Source organism: Poecilia formosa, unplaced genomic scaffold (assembly GCF_000485575.1).
Source record: "Poecilia formosa unplaced genomic scaffold, Poecilia_formosa-5.1.2 Scaffold749, whole genome shotgun sequence".
NCBI lineage: Eukaryota > Metazoa > Chordata > Actinopteri > Cyprinodontiformes > Poeciliidae > Poecilia > Poecilia formosa.
The window spans coordinates 22,533-39,562 of record NW_006800688.1 but is presented as its reverse complement, the minus strand read 5'-3'; the positions used below and the strand labels follow the sequence as shown (position 1 = coordinate 39,562).

Here is a 17,030-nt window from a genome sequence, read left to right as displayed (position 1 = left end):
GCGAGAGGTGGGGTCACCCTGGACAGGTCGCCAGTCTGTTGCAGTATATTGACTGTATTTATACTTTAATTGAACTCCAGTCTGATTGTCAGAAAGCCTGGTTAGTTTGGGGAGGTCTGAACGTGTAATCAAACTCTGATATGGACCATACAGAAAACTCTGCTCCACATATAAATCTGGGTTTGAGATTGGTTGAAGTGAACTCTGGTGCGGTTCGAATACATATGAATGCTAAGTGTAAAGCAGGAAGAGTACTAAAATGCAGGGCATCGTGGGTAAACACAATCAAAACAAACACGTAAGTCTAGAGCTAGAGGGTTTTTGTGGTTTTTAGTCAAAGACAGAAGAGAAATCTTCCAACCGCTAAAATCCGGCACCACTCTATTTTGGTTTACATTTGGTGAAGAAGGAAGTTGCGCTCTATGTCTTCTTGAGAGGTTTTGAGTCATTTCCTTCATTGGTTCTTGATGCAATGCCCCCACAGGTGAGTGTGTAAACAGGTTTTTCAAAGGCTTGTTTGGTTTAACTAAGAGATCCACAGCAGCTAAAATAGAACAAATATTACAGTTTTGGTCTCCAATCAAACCGAATCTGCTGGACTATCAGGTGGGAAACATTCTAAATGAAACCTTTGTTAAATTTTGGCATAAAATCCTTGAAGCTGCTAACGTTGCGGATTTGATCTGTCTTCGACTACAATAACATCAGATGTGACTGTCTTAAAGCATAAGACTGCCACATGTATTTCACTGACCTTATATTGAACATGACAGGAGTTTGTGGTTTTCATGTTTGCTTCCGGTTTTGGTCATCTGAAAAGCATCGTGCAAAGATAGCAGGTTTTTTTCCCAGAGGGAGCACATGGTCGTAAAATGTGCTCCCTGCCCTCTGCTGGAAAGAACAAAGGCGAGCTGAAGGCCTGCGTGTATATCTGTGAGCTGAAGTCATGTTTAAGCTAACATCTGCTGATGGTTAGGATGCCGCTCGGCTCTCACACCCCTGCTGCTCCTGCAGAACCCGGTTGGTGGTGAGCTCATTGCTCATGGACTCCCGCTCCATCCACAGTTAATCGAAGGAGAACTGTGTTCGCCCCCCATATCCCTACTTCTGCTGCTGAGAATTTACAAGCTTTTTAGCGATTCCTCTGAGGAGGTCGGTCAGTTGGAGAAAGAAAAAAAGTCCTAATATATAAATGATCCAAAGCAAAGTGAACAGAAGTGATTTCTTCCAGAAGTGATTTCTTCCAGCAGGTTAACAAAGTAAGCATTAAATCCTACTCTCAGCATGACGCTTCTTTGCTCTGCTTACTTTGAAACAGACGTAAACAGAAGCAGAACATTTCCAGCATTTGTAGGTGGTGGACCTCAGGGATCCTCCCTGGTTCACCTCTACATCTTAGTCAGAAATGGCCGAATTATATTTAGTTTATTTTCTCAAATAAACTTAAACTAAGATCTTTTGACTTTCCAGTAAGTGTCATTTTATTCAAGCTTTGTTCCAGATGAATCATGTTCACCGTCGTGTTTATTGGTTCTCATCAGACACAGAAGTTATGGTTATGGTTGAGATCACAAAGAATGCCAGAGCAGCCTTCAGCCAACACTTTGTTCATCACCTCATATGTTAGAGTCATAAAAAAAATTAATGACACTCCCTGGTCAGCACTGGCATCATATTTGGAGTTTCTGCCAAAAAAATATACATGGAAAAAAAAACAAGTGAAATCCCCAGAAAAAATCTCGGCAGATTGATCCATTCTATTATAGTACTTGAGATTTTATTGCTTCAGTTTAGTCATGCTCACATTATGATAAGTGGAACTCTGTGACATTAGTACGATAATGAATCAGTGGGTACAGTCAGCTGTGTGAAATAACACATGGAAAATTATTCATGATTTTGAAGCAATTTTTTTCTTCTTTTTTTTTCAGACTGCAAGCAACATGAACATTTTTAAACTCTTCAGCCAGAAAATCTGATCAAGTAACCAAAGGGAGCTAAAGATAAAGGTGATGACAGGAGGGCCTTCCAACCTTAAACACTTAGAGCTCAAACATAAGCATGCGAAAAGTTTTTTTCTTTTTTTCATTCTGTAATTCTAATATACAGTCATATTCAATAAATTAGTAAATGTGTTTTTTATGAGGTTCAGGTGTCAGAATAAAATCACCTTTTCAAAATAATCTCTAAGCTTTTCATTAAACCTAACTTCTTTTCAAATTTATTTTTTGACCTGATGTGATATTAAAATTGTATATATATTATCATTAGCTGTTGTTGGAAAATGATCATATTTAACAGAAATAGGCTTGTAGAACCACAAAGGAAGTATCATCAGCATACAGTCAAACTTATTGGTGATATTGGTGTAGTTTTTGTTCTGTTTTATGGAGAATCCTCAGAGCTTTTTTGTTCATTTTCTGTTCTCCTCCCAGTTGAATGAATTTGTCCTCATTTCTAACACCGTCATCAGCTGAAAACTAAGCAGGTGGCGCTTCCTTCGCAACCGTCACAGCTTCTCCTGGAACATCCCACACAGGTCAGGCCTCCACTCAGCTGTGTACCCATTGTCAAACTACTTGCTGAGCCTACATTTATGTTTCTAACTGCATATATGCTGCTGTAATTCTGGCTTGGTATGTGAAATCAGATGTGATATTGTTGAGAATGCAGTAAACGGAGCACAGTTTGGCAACAGCTTTCTATGTGATGTTCCATCCCCAGTTTGATCTCTCTTTGGTTCACAGACCTGTGGGAACACCTAACTGTGTCCTTGTTTCCATTGCCTGGCTGTTTCTTGGTGGTGAAGACGATGAATCTGTAGCCAGAGCTCCATCTTTATTATACGGAACATCCGGTCTACAGCCGCACAGCTGAAGTCCGTCAATACTTGAGACAACCTATAAAAATGTTCGTAACTGCTGATACTAATAGTTCCAACACAAAATATACCTTAATATGCATTAATACAGTGAAAAACCACAGCACTATAGCAGAAGTCTTTCATATCTCCGTTCTTGGGGATACAGCCAATCACCAGCAAGGACAATAATTGGCTGTTTTGCAAATGCCCGCCAATAGCGTGTCATATAGGTATTTCAGCGCATTTTTGCATTTTATTTTGAAAATGAGAAAATGTGTATTCATTCATGTTTTTTTTCCATAGAAAAAACATGAATGGACAATTTTTTTGTGAATCCCTTAGAGTGACGTTCAACAGAAAAATAATCTGTATCTTCAAGGTTGTAAACATTTCAAGATTTTGTCAGTTTTACAATTTCAGACATTAAAGGTTTTGTCAAACATCTTTGTACTCAGCTAAAACTGCTGCAGAGCTAGCTAACATGATGTATATGTATGTAGTTACTAAAACGTAAAAAAAACATCTTCAGAGATGCACAAGTAAACTAGCTGGCTTGCGTTTTTGCACGAAACCACAAATGGGGACCAGACTGGATGAGAAATGTCAATAAAACTGATATTGACCTTTTAAACTAGCCAGAATGTTCATCTCCAGGGCAACGAATATTACTTTGGCCTCATGGGAAGTACAGGAAGTTGGATTATGAAGCAACACGATCAAAATTGTAGCGGTATTATCCTTGTTATTTTGGAGAGTTGCGTCATAGCGCATTATAAAACCACAGGAACAACAGTTTCATCCTCAAGTGTCCTTCGCCCTGAGCCACTGCTGCCTGAGCCTCACTGGCGCTGACATGCCAAGTTTAGCTTTCCAACAAGTCTGGTAATTCACTCTGCTTCTGAAATACTCACAGCACCACTATAAAACAGAGCTGTGAATGTAAATCATAGTTGTGTATTTAAGCTTCAAACCTAAATTATCTGTCAAAATGTCTTCCACCCTTACAGACTGGCTCATCTCCAGGAACAACTCTTGGTCTGCTTCAGGTTTATTCAATACAAGGTGAAGGGCCTGCTCCCGGTCATGGGAATGAACAGTAATCACTTTTAAAGAGGGAATTTCCATTGGTCTTCCAAAGAGAATACATTGATTTAATGGGAGAATCCACCAGCTCATTAGATTGTGATGGCTCTAGAGTTAGAGGGATTTCAGCAACTCTTAGTGGATGACTAATGATGTGTTAATGGGGACATGTCACACAAAATAAACTTTTTTAGCCCTTCCATAAATTTTTTTGCATTCAAAGAGTGTCTAAGATTGCAAAAAAATTTACATTTATTCCTCTCCCGCTGCTGGGTAGATATCCAAGTTCTTTTTGGGTTCTATTTTTCAGACTGTTCATTTTTCTCTCTTGCATTTATGTCGTCATCGCATTTGCTGTGGAGCTGCTAAAAAAGGCCATGACTTCAGGCTTATCAGTTTTGTGAATCTGCCATTTCTTGTTCTTGCAGCGATTTTGTAGTCATAGTTCAGTTATGCAAGTAAACATTCGCAAGTAGACAAGTGAAAATGTTCAGTTTTAGAGTGCATGAATGCACAGGACTCTTTACATAGAACCCCATCATCAGAGCCTCTACGAAGTGTCTGGGTAAACGTCCCCACATTAGTGGAGAAAGTCCATTTCCGAGGATGAGTTTTTCAGCAACCACAGAAGGGATTTTGTGAAAATCTTCGTCTAATTAAAGGTCAGCTCCTTCTCTCTACGGAAGTGAGGGGCACAGCAAAGCGGTAAGCTGCTAATAATACTAAAATGACAACAAAACTTATTTTAGATATGCATTTTGTGTGTTATTCATGACATCCTGGCCATTGGTTTGATAGTAGCATTTAGCCTTATACATATATAAGACTAATAGGTAACATGCATGGGCGCTGTAGTTAAACTACACTCCATATTGTAGGTAGTTGGTATTGATGGTGAGGGTGTCAATAAAGTAATAACATCATTGTGATGCATTCATGTGAATGCATAGTTCTGCAGGTTGGTCGTCTTCCCTGCTCTGGGTCAGACTTTGGCTCCAACATGGAAGGATGGACCTAGAAATCTTCCATTGTTGACATTTTTCATAAACTTTGGAATAAAAAGTTCTTTTTGCTGGTAGATAATCATATTGCTGCTATTAAACTACAAAAATGACCGAATGTGGTGGAGTGGAACACTCTGCAATCTGGAGGAGGGCAGGGTGTGAAATATCTTGTCCACATTTAAAAAGACAGCAACAAAACAAGTTCCTTTAAAACGAATCAGGACAGAGGCAAACGAGGGTCTATGGAGGTAAAATGAGGAATTCAGACTAAAGCATTGCACCTCTACTTTATACAGACCTTAAGTGAATGATTTACATGTGAAAAGGGAGAATTTAAAAGCATATGTCCACTTTAAAGATGGTTTCATCTCAAGCCTCCACAGCAGGGGTCCCCAAACTACGGCCCGCGGGCCGGATCCGGCCCGCCTCCACATTTGGTCCGGCCCGCTGAACAATACCAGAAAGCATTCAGATTTTTTTGTTCCATTTACCGTATTTTCAGGACTATATGCCGTTTATATGTGGATTTTTCTTCAACCACCAGGGGGCTCTTTAGCAGGAAGTGAATCATTGGAAGTCTCGGTTACTTGCGAGCCAACACTGAGCCCACAAGCTGTAAAATGAGTAAGAAACAGATCAGATGTATTTGGAAAGTTTCTTTGCAAAGGGGAAAAGGCCCAGAGAAGAGACAGGAGAATGGATTTATCCCGGACCGGTAGGTGAGTCCCACATTACATGCCCGCTCTGCGTAACATGCGGCGACCAAGATTCAAGCTGCTTTGCCACATAGACCAAGCAGGCTGTGCTCAAGCAACGCAGCTCGGGTGTAATTGTCTCTTATCACTCCCTGATGTCTCCTTGCAGAGAAACAAGCTCAGGGCTCCCGTTAGTCATTATCGTGAGTTAAAATTTTCACGGAAGTAAAATGTTTATTTTTGTGGTGCTTCTGTTATTTTGAAGGGATATACAAACGTTACCATAGCGACCAGAGTCAGAGAGCGTTTGGGCAGTGGTCGAGAGGAGATGAGTAGAGTTTGTGAGTCTTAAGTCTGGTTTAGACGGCAAGATTTAAGAATTATCGGCCGATTCTCCAAACCTCTGTGACCACAAGTACAACAGGTTCGATCGGTTCGTGTGTCCAAGGCAGGAGCAACACGAACCGATTCTAGTCAGGAACATCACGATTCCAGAAGAAAATCCACAAAACTCCCAACATAGCGGGAATTTAGAATAACCAAACATGGATGACGATGTAGAAGCAATAGTGATAGTTTGTGGACTCATTTTAAGAGATAAAAGACATAACTAAAAGAAAAGGCGGTGGATAAAAGACGACGGGAGCAGCTGCTCTATTTGCTGCACTATGATTTGGAGGTGAATGTTTTTTCATAGTTAACATTTTTAACTGAATCAACATAATAATGACCTTTACATATAATAATAAACATTTCCACATATCATCTCCGATATCCACCGGACTCTCAGTTGCGTGATATGTCACCTATTTGGGATTCCTCTCTGTTCTTACGTCACCGCGCTTTCTGATTGGACAAAATTTCCAAGTCTTGACCGGTCCGTAGTAATAAAAAGGTTGGGACCACTGATTTAGCACATGCTAGTAGCAGACACGAAGGATCAGCACTTTTACTGTTACAGTTACCGTTCGGAAACTACCGTAATCAGTTCTTTTAAATCTAATCTTGGCAACTTTTTCTTTTTCAACCCTAATAAATGTGATATTCAATTGACCTGTTATGACTCAAATTTTGGGTGTCCGCCCCCCTCTGCTGCTGCTGCATTGTTGTGGAAAACCTGCAGTGGCAGAGATAACTGCGGTTTATATGTGCATGTTTACTGGTTTATTAAAAAAAAAAAAAACTTTGGGGTTGTGGTTTATAGTCCGGTGAGGCTCATAGTTCGGAAAATACGGACTATAATCCTTACTGGATTTTTTTCTGTGAAGAACCCAGAGAATGTTATTTGATTGTGCTTTCTGGAAAACAATATATTTTTACATTTAGGCATTCCTCCAAACGTCACACTTTTTCTGTTACAAATTGACTCCGGCCCCCCACCAGAGAAAGGAAAAGTTATGTGGCCCTCACAGGAAAAAGTTTGGGGACCCCTGCTCCACAGGAAACAGACTGTACGAATGAATGCTGAAACCACTGAGATAGTCTTAATGATATTGCAATATGCTTCCACTGTAACAGTGGCTTCCGCTGAATACTAAACTTGCTGCATGAGTCAAGACGATTTTTATACACTACTCTTCACATGCAACCGCTTTTGGAAATACTACAAACCAGTTCCCCGCTGACCTCTCGCGCTCCTCCTCCAGCAGGTTGGTGAACTCGTCGCTCTTCCTCATGAACTCTCCGTGGTTCCTCTTCTCGTCCTCCAGCTTGTACAGAGCCTGCTTGTGGGCCTGCTCCACCATCAGGAGCTGCTCCAGCATCCGCCGGTGGGTCTCCCTCTGCTTCTCCACTAACTTATCGAGCTGTGTTGGGTTAACAGAGAACATCTGGGTTATCTGCCTCTCCAACCATATAGCAGTCATTTGGCAGCCATTATTGCCACATTGGTTGATATTTTTGACTGTAAACTGCTGTTACCTCTGCCATGGGTTTCTCGTAGATGTCTTCCTGGAAGACGTCCGACTTTCCCTGGATGGCGTCTCTCTGCAGGGCCTGCAGGACTTTCTGTGGTGTGACAAACCCATACTTGGCTTCCAGCAGCGCCAAGTCGATTTTCTCTGCCTTTAGGACTGTGATCACCTCATCCCTGGCCTGTGATGGAGCAGAGAGTGATTGCAGTCAGACCAAACTATGCTTTACAGGATGAAACTTTACATCCACATCATGTGTATCCACATCCAGCAACAAGAGAAGTAATTCCTATTAGAAGTTCATATATGCAGAATATCAGAATGAAGCCTATATGGTTCACACATAACTATAATGATGGTTTAATGGGTTACACAAAGTATATATAGCATATTTTCAGTGGACGTTATAAATGTGCTGTGAACCCTCATATTGATCTGTTTGTGGATTTTTCTGTGAAATGTAACTCCAAGTTATTCATGGAAAATATGTCTGATTTTTGTAGAACATATCTAAGATATTCAAAAGAAAATACAGCTTTAGTAGCTGAAACACTACTAAGCGCAATGCGACTTAAAACACTATTAGGTGTTGTTGCAAAACAGTCAATCGATGAGCGTCATTCATTTTCCTTACTGCTGATTGGCAGTATCCCTAAGATTAGAGATGAGGAAGGTGTTGGCTTCTGAGGTAATACTGTTTCCAATGTGTATTAATGCATATTAAGGATGCATTCACCAGCCCTGTTTTGTTCACCTTAATCTAAATCCAGTTTGTTTGTCTAGACAGCCTGGTTTGTTTGAGAAGGTGTGAATGTGTTAAACTTTGATGCGGACAAAAAAAGCGAACTCTGGTCCGCCATGGTTCGCTTTTTTGTCTTTTTTTGCCAAAGACGAAAAAGAAATCCTAAAATCCAACACAACTCATTTTTTGTTTCCATTTGCTGAAGAAGGAAGTTTATGCTCAGTGTCTTCTTCTGAGGTTTTTGTGTTGTTTCCTTCAGTGGTTCTTGGTGGAGTGATGACCAATTAGATTAAGCTCAAAAACCAAGTTTGTACCAAAAACTCAACAAATTTAAGCAAACTCTACCAAGAAAAAATGCCAAATATCTCAGCAGAATGATGCCAGCAGCTCGTGGAAGGCTGCAGAAAGTGTTCAGTTGAGGTGAACCTACTAAGTAAGAAACATCAGCAAGGGTTGTAGAATTCCTGAAAACATCTCACCAGAACTGTGGATCTAATCTAACTGTAGATCAAAACATCAGCCTGTTAAAGCAACTTTACTAATAAATAATACAAATAAATTTGAAGTTTTGACCATAAACTTCCACTACCTATTTTTGGGGCCAAATAGGTCCCAAAAATAGCCCCAGACCTGCCTCTGGGGGCCGAAGCAGGTCTTAATTAGCATATTACCGCTACAGTAATGAATGATTCTTTTCCAGCTTATTTAACCTCATTTATAGACCTTTTATAGCTCCTGAAACCTGCCAGGGGATTCCTGGATCTGATGCTGGAACGACAAGAAGTGGGTTCAGCTGTTAGCTGTTTGTAAACACTGGCTATCCGTGATCACCGCCTACTAAGCCCACTAAGCCAGGATGTTTGACCCTTCTATCCAACTGGGGTCAGTGCCATGTCTGCAAGACGCTCGGCTTAATATGAATTGGCAGCGGTACCTGTGCATTTTAAATTACCTGTAGCTCTCCTTCCAGTAAACTCAGGAGAAACACCAGGTCATCCCGGGAGAGGTCCCTGCCCTTCTCCCGTCGGCCGGCCCTTGCAGCGCTGCTGCCATTGGGTCTTCCAGCAGTGCCGGCGCTGTTTTTAGCCACATTGTTGTTCCTTTCGACGGTCCCAGTGTTGGCTGGCGGCTCTCGACGCCTACTGCGGTGTTCTGCTCTACCCGGGTGCTCATCTCGCTCTGCGGATTGCTTGCGTGTGTCCATGTTCTGCTGCTGAGCCAGTTTGAGCTTTGCTACGTCTTCTAGGCTGTTGCTGCGGGAACGCATCTTCTTCCACCTGTTGATGAACACAACATCGAATTCAAAGTGTGGTCACTGAAAGACTGAATTCCTGCTACATGCACTGTGTTTGTGACCAATTATATGTTACTTAGTTGACCAACAATGGAGACAAAATGGGAGATTAAAATGTGGTGAATTATTCATAACCCAATTACTAAAAGACCTGACGTTTGCTATGATAGATTTCAAACCAGATAGATTTCATGGATGCAGAGCAGAACCAAAGAGCATTTGTTTTCTTTTTTTACACAAAAGTCCTCTTCTCCCTAAGCTAAATGATTTTAACAATAATAATTTTGATTACAGAGCATAGTCCATTTAAATGATTGTTTTATTTATTTATCTTGAATATTTAAGGTGTTCTCCAGCTCTAGTGTTAAATATTTCTTAGAAATTAATGGGTTTTCTTATCTTTGATATATAATATGCCATTCTTATTACATTAGTTGAAAATGATCTCAAAATGACAAAATTTACCCATTTAATCCCACCGGCAACAATTGTTGCCAGACATTTTTTCTAACTTCTGGAAGCTCTAGAATAATTGTTTTGACTTTTGGCAGCTATTTGAAGTTTTAAAATTAAATATTAGGGTGTCTATTCTAAACAGTATCAATTTTATGTATCTAGTGTGAAAAGCCACATGACCAGTCCTGTTTACTTCCTGCCTGTGACGCTGGAGGTAAATGTCTGTCACAAACCTCAACAAGAGGAAGTCAGTAAAATATTTAAATAAACCAATATAAATACAATATTTTGAACATATGTTCTTTCAAGTGCCTTCTACTGATATATAAAGAAAATTGTATCCACTCATTCATATTTTGATCATAAGAAGAGTGAATGTAAGCGTGCCAACAATTACATATTACATAGACAGCAGTATGTGTCCATAGGTTTGCTGTTTATTCTATATGCCTTGCACCCCCATAAAATATTAGATAAAAAATGTCGTAACACTTTATTTGAAGGGGGGTGAATAAGACTGTCATGACACTGTCATAAACATGACATAACACCTGTCATGAACATGAATAAGCCTTCATGAATAATTATGACTGTTGTCATAAAGTGTCATTCGGTAAATCATGACACTTTTAATACAAAGTTGACATTATTCAAAATGTCTTTGTTATGACAACTTGACATTGACCAAGAAATCATCAGCAGAGTTGTTTTGTGTTGGTACGTGAATTAATGTGTATTAGAAGAAAATGAACGGCGGACCAGTAGTGTACTTTTAAGCTGCCGTTAGCTTAAACTAAAAGGCCGAACCTGCCATAAAATCACATCTTACTAATGTTTATGAGTGTTGCCCAACGTGGTAAGTTATATTAATGCTGTAAAGCTGTAGGAGATAAGTATTTGTTATCTGTTCTAAGCGTGCGCTTGGCGAATTTTGAGGAGAGGGGCATGGGGGGCGCGCCGATTTATGTTTTCGTATCCACCTGAATAATGTGTAGTTGCACCACTGACTATACGTATTATCATTTCCAGTAAACAATTGACATGATGCCGGCTCCGCCCCCATGCAGACGTTGAGCAATCCTCCCCCAATCATTGCAGGGTAGTTGTCAGCAACTGACCAATCGGCGGTGGCAACTTCTCAGTTTAACAGATCCGTTATCTAGATTAACTGACTTTGACGATATTGACAGTGTTCATCACAGCAAACCACCATAATAGTTAGAAGGTAACCGGTAGTAAGCATAACATTTTTCTTTTATCATAATAGTAATAGTCAAATCAAGCCCTGTAGCGGTTAATTTAGCAATTAAATGAACGCAACTTAATTTAAAAAATAAAAATAAAAAAATATGACAATATGACACTTTGCACCTTAAGTCACTCTCTCCACCACGTTCGATGTCCAAACCTATGCTGTCCTGTGTAAAGCCTGTCAGTGTGGTAGCCTAATATCGCTTTTATTTAGTTGATTTTGCAGTAAAATGGTCACAAGGTGCTGCGCAGTCAGCTGCACAAACAGACAAGGGTCAAAACCAAGCTTGTCATTTTTTTAATGAGGAAAGATGCGGCAATGGATAGCAGTCATCAATCATAAAGACTGGCAGCTGTTGGTTTAACCATGGATTTGCAGTGAACTCTTTCTAGAAGGTAAGAAGATAAATGTCCATATACTTTATAAGTATGATTAGAAAGATATTAAATATCGCATTATGGAGAAGGCAGCGTCTAACCACCATGGAAACGGTGCCACGCCGTCATGTAGCCTAGCATGTATGGAAAAAAATGATTAGCGTCTCGTCTTCTGTACGTTTTTAATGCTGCTCCAGTTTAAGGGGAAACGCTGTTTATGACATATTACATAAATCATCTGGTGTGAATTCAGGCAAAGTTGGTTATTTGATCAACACTTCAGGAGGGAGATGACATGGTTTCTAAGCTAGCTGTAAATACCACCGTCTTTGAGCCCCAACCAGTTGTGTTACCTTCACAGACAAATTAGCTTGATTCCAGCAAGTAGAAACCATGATTAAACTGACAAAAACAACTTTAGCCGCTCTGTTCAGTGCTCCCGATTCTCACTTCCGATCTACATCATGATGCTTCGAATGATTAAGTGACGTAGGGTCAATAGTAGGGTATCCCCTTTGTCATAAACACTGTTTTAACCTGAACAATGTAATATTATCTGGAAGTCATTTGGCTAAGGCTTCGTGCTGACGTCTATGCGTCAAATAAATGCAAACCAGTCTGAAAAATAACAATACTAATGCGTGTGTGTTGATAACTATAGGGGGAAAAAAAGCTCCATCACAGTAAATGCTCAGTAAAATGCTTAGCTCCCCCTTAGCACCTGCAGGAACAAATTTCTGGAGCCGCCACTGGATGCTACTGAATTCCAACATGAGTCTTAGTATCATTATGAGACTGTGGTGCAACTAAAAAATGTTCACTATGGTTGGAGTTTGTTCAGATAAAAAAGTGCTTAAGATCTCAGATTGTGGGTGGGATTCAAGGTGTGGTCACTAAACATCTACATAGATGTTTTATGGGCTATAAATAAAAACTCATTTCTGTTTGGAGAGTACAGGAACAATTCGCTGCGATAAATGGGACAGAGGACAGAGAACGGTGTTTATCTGCTTGGGAAAAGAAACTACAATCTGCTTTGCCAAGTCATTTATTACTGACTCAAGGTTCACACTGAGCTGAGGTAAACACATCCAGCAGATAGAGTGAAACAAAGGCAGGCTGAGACTCATTCACTGCATGAAATAATCTGCCTGAAACCATTACATCATCATCACTGTTGTCTATCAGGCAGTACAGAACAAGTCTGGCATGCAATAAAAATCAAAACAAAGTCACATCTGCGGTTTACTATTTTTGCTTTTTCTCTGCATTTTTCCAACTTTTAGTTGTTTGAGGAAAGAAATCAAAAGCAATAATGGGAACAAACCAGGATAAAAAGGTTGCAGCAGCAGTTTTAACTTGGCGGTGCGCTGGAGACGCGGATGCCAAGCATCCAGCCTGTGTGTGTGCGCACGTGTGCGTGCGTCTGTGTGTGTGTGTGTGAGGTCCTCTGACAGTTTATGAGAAAGAAAGATGGCTGGCTGATTGCATTGTGCACACTCTCGGCGAGGTGCCACATGATTCAGGGCTGAGGTAATTCCCTCCTGTCCAAGACGGGCTCCGCTTTGGATTACTCAGAGATCAGGGCTACAGGCAAAACACAGAACTCCTGAGAGAGTGTGTGTGTATGTTTGTAAGTCTGAGGACGGCGTACAGTTTGTCCTGGGAGTCATCAGAGTCATCTGTGACATGTTAGACACCCATTGATGCAACAAACAAGTAGATGTTTGCCCTAACACAAAGATACCTTTGGTTGTTTTGAGCGAGAGCGTGCAGATTAAAACCTCAACCCTGCAACAAATCAGGGGAGGGGTGGGGGGGGATCACAGATGTGTGATGCAGGCCCGCTGGGATTCCTGCATGTTTCAGTATCACATATCTGTAAAATCTCCAAGATGGATCAGAAATGCATCACATAGCTCATAAAAAGGTTCACTGAGGGGATATGAAGATCGCTCCAGCTCGGCTGCTGTGGCGGGATCTTGAATAAATGACTTTGGAGCTCAGCTCTGTATTTCGGCTGTGTCACGGTTCTGATTTTTGCGATCGTTATTCTTACTTTTAAGGGAAACTTGGAGGAAATCTGATTGAAGTGGAAAACGCCAGCCAGCTCTGCTGATTTGTATTCCTGGAACAATTTGAAGGCCTCTTGTTTCAGTTTGTCAGTATCAACATTCTCTGATTCCTCTCAGAGACTTTGACTTTGAAGACCTGAATAAAGTAGATATCTAAATTACACTCACAGTATTAAATGACCAACATTAACATAAAGTCATTACTGACATTTTCATCTGGAACATTGTTTTCTCTAATGTGAGAGAAGCAGATCAGTACTTAATTCTGATCAGGCTGAGTTGAGTTGATTGCTGTGTGATTTGATCAAACCAGATTTCTGTTACGTTCTATGAAATTTTATCATCTGTTAGCAATTTTACACCAACAGAGTCTAAATCTAAATAATTATGAAGTGAGAAGCACTGATGGGGTTTAAACAGATCCTGTTTACAGATTCCTGCCAGAACTTCCTCTTCATGATGAGACAGAAAACAATATGTGTTTGTGTTTACGTATGTTTGAAAGTTATGAGCTTAGAGAGAGAGTGAATATTAATCATGAAATCATGGTTAATTAGCCACCATCTATGCTCAAAGACTTACTGTTTCATGTGTGAGTCGAGAAGCCTCTTCAAAATCAGAAAGACAAGAAAGCTCAGGAAGCTACACAGCAAATTCGGAAGTGTCAGATTTCCAGTGCAAGTGTTGTATGTTAAAAATACAGTGTTAATTCAACAACATGAGTGTTAGTGAGTGTTAGTTTCCCTAGTTCCAAAGAGTTAAACAAAAAGCAAACCAGTCCAATGTTGATTTCTAAATTAATTCCAACAGTCTACATCAACACTCAGTCTGGTGTTGATTTAGAAATCAACATCAGACAGTTCCTCCCACAATTTTAACATATTTGTGACATCACATCAGGGAAGGAGCAACAGATAGGGTAGGGGTTGCAGCAGGCCCCCGGCCTGGACCTACAAGGGGCCCACATGGGAGGTAGAACATGCCTTCAGGGATCCAAATTTTCTTCATAACATCTGATGAGAACTGTAAAAGGAGAGCCCTATCATTTTTAAAAACTGAGTGATACCCCAGTAGGTTATATAGTAGGGTGCCCCATTGTTGACTCGTGGTTGCTAAAAATCTTACCAAGACTGACTGATTTTAGTGACATAGTGAGTGTAAAATATTGAATAAAATGTTGTGCCACATGACTGGCTTTATTTTCACTCTTATATTTAACTTTATGACACACAAAACTACAAATGAATTGTCCTTATTGTCTCCAGGTGCATTCTGGGTAAAGCTTGTCACCTACATCATCGTCAGTCACTTGGCAACAAATGGCAAACTAGCTACAACATTTCTACGGATTACACGGATTACGTTAACATGTTTTGAGTTTGTGTTGTTTCATCATTAGCCTAATGTTTCTTTTCTTCTCTTGGTTTGTTGTACTTCATGTCAGATGGATTTCAAAATGATATAGTCGCTCTCTGTGGTAATGAAACTTGTTAGCTCCGCTGTTGCGGGCATGTCCATGTTGTAAAGTTAAATTATCATGAGCTTTATTATTTGGGCCCGGTCATAAGCCTCACCCACGCCGTCTTGTTCCGCTGCTGCGTCACATGTTTGCCTGAGGAGCGGAGGCAGCAGTATGGCGTCTTGTCTGGAGCTTATTATAACAAGGTAAGTTTTATGTTAAAATGATCATGTTTTTGACTATTTTTTATGGAGGCATTATTTTTCCGTTTACACAAGAGTATCTAGTTTATACATAGTTCGCTTAACGTACGTTTATTTGTTTGGGTATCACGGTTTATACTTAACGGCATTGTCTTAACCAAACATTAAAACTGTCAGGAAAATCTGGAGGCCATTTGAGTTAGCTGTGGGGTTGTTTTCTTTAAGTTTTTGGCTGTAGACTACAAAATGGGGGAGTGGCTGCGCTGGACCATTGGCTTGATCTATGCACAGGCGTCAAACTCCAGTCCTGGAGGGCCACTGCCCTGCAACATTTAGATGTGCCGCTGCTGCACCACACCTGAATACAATAATTAGATGATTAGCAGGACTCTGGAGAACATATCTACGCAATGAGGAGGCAATTGAGCCATTTGACTCTGATATTTTGTACCTGTGGCACATCTAAAAACTGCCAAAATGTTTTTTCTTTGTTAGTGTGTCATGTCGGTGACTGAAGCCTGTTATGATGACTTCAACACATTTCTTCAGACAGGTTGGCACGACTTTTAATGCTGTCCAAAATTTTTTCTATAAGCTGATTAATTTCTTCAGTAATTATTTTTTACTTTTTATGCTTTATCTTGTAAACCGGGTGGGCAGAGTAATTTGAATGAATATGATGGTGATACACACAGGTGAGTCTTATTAGTTTTGCTCACACTACTTTTTAAAATATTTATTTGTTATCCTAAAGTTTCTGCTGTATTTCTTGTTTTTCCTTCCAGGCTGGAAGTCTTCCTCCTTCATGTTGGCGAAAACAAGAGCAGCAGCAAAGACACGTCACCATCAGTGATCACAAGACCATCCATGGCCGCTTCCAATGAACTTTCAAAGCACACTTCACCTTCAGTACAAAGTACCATGATATACCTTTGTATATTGCTGTCAGTGCTGTTTGATGTTTTGAAATAAAAGTAGATTATATACTGCAACTGGTGCTGGTGCTCTTGTAGCATCTAACGCAACATCTAATGTCTTTTAAAATGAATTTGGGGATTATTGATGGCCAATAGTTTCTGGGGAAAAAAGGTTTTAATTGCTCTAGTGGCTTTTATTTGGTAGTAAATTGACAAAAAAAAAGTGAGTAATGAAAGAAGGGGAAGAGAACCCACGACAGCCGCATTGAAAACTAGAGCCTTCATATGTGGGTTGTGCTTAACCCCTGCACCACCACAACACACCTTGCCAGTAGTATTTCAAAACTCAGGTTTCTATGTTAGTATATACTTTACACCGTTCTGTGTTAGATTAACACGTTCATAGTGTTAACTTTTGACAATATACACTAGTGTTGGGTAGATTAAAACTAAAGTGTGTTTGATTTCAACTACTGTGAGTGTTGATTCAACTCTATCACAAATAACACTTTCAAAAGTGTAACTTATACACCATCTAGAGTGGACAAATACACACACTTTTAAAGTGTTGAATTTAACTCTGTAGGAGTTGATGGAACACTTCCAAATTTGCTGTGTAATCTTCACCTCCGACAAACAAACACAGTTAAAGTAAAGAAGGTAAGCTGAGGTATTAGTTGAGGCATTTTTCCCTTAT

At 40.1% G+C, this 17,030-nt stretch overlaps 1 protein-coding gene across 2 annotated transcripts in view; it reads right to left on the bottom strand.

The window, feature by feature from the left end:
• Positions 1 to 9,605, bottom strand: part of filip1l (filamin A interacting protein 1-like) — a 78,227-nt gene extending 68,622 nt beyond the window's left edge. The window contains exons 1-3 of one of the 2 annotated variants that reach the window (XM_007542983.2): positions 9,253 to 9,605; positions 7,566 to 7,739; positions 7,272 to 7,450 (exon numbers count right to left, since the gene is read on the bottom strand). In XM_007542983.2, the coding sequence (XP_007543045.1) occupies positions 7,272 to 7,450; positions 7,566 to 7,739; positions 9,253 to 9,567 (668 nt within the window). In that variant the 5' untranslated portion in view covers positions 9,568 to 9,605. Of the gene's footprint in view, positions 1 to 7,256; positions 7,451 to 7,565; positions 7,740 to 9,252 lie in introns of both variants that reach the window. The other variant, XM_007542985.2, reaches the window with a different exon arrangement.
• Between the last annotated feature and the right edge of the window lie 7,425 nt (positions 9,606 to 17,030).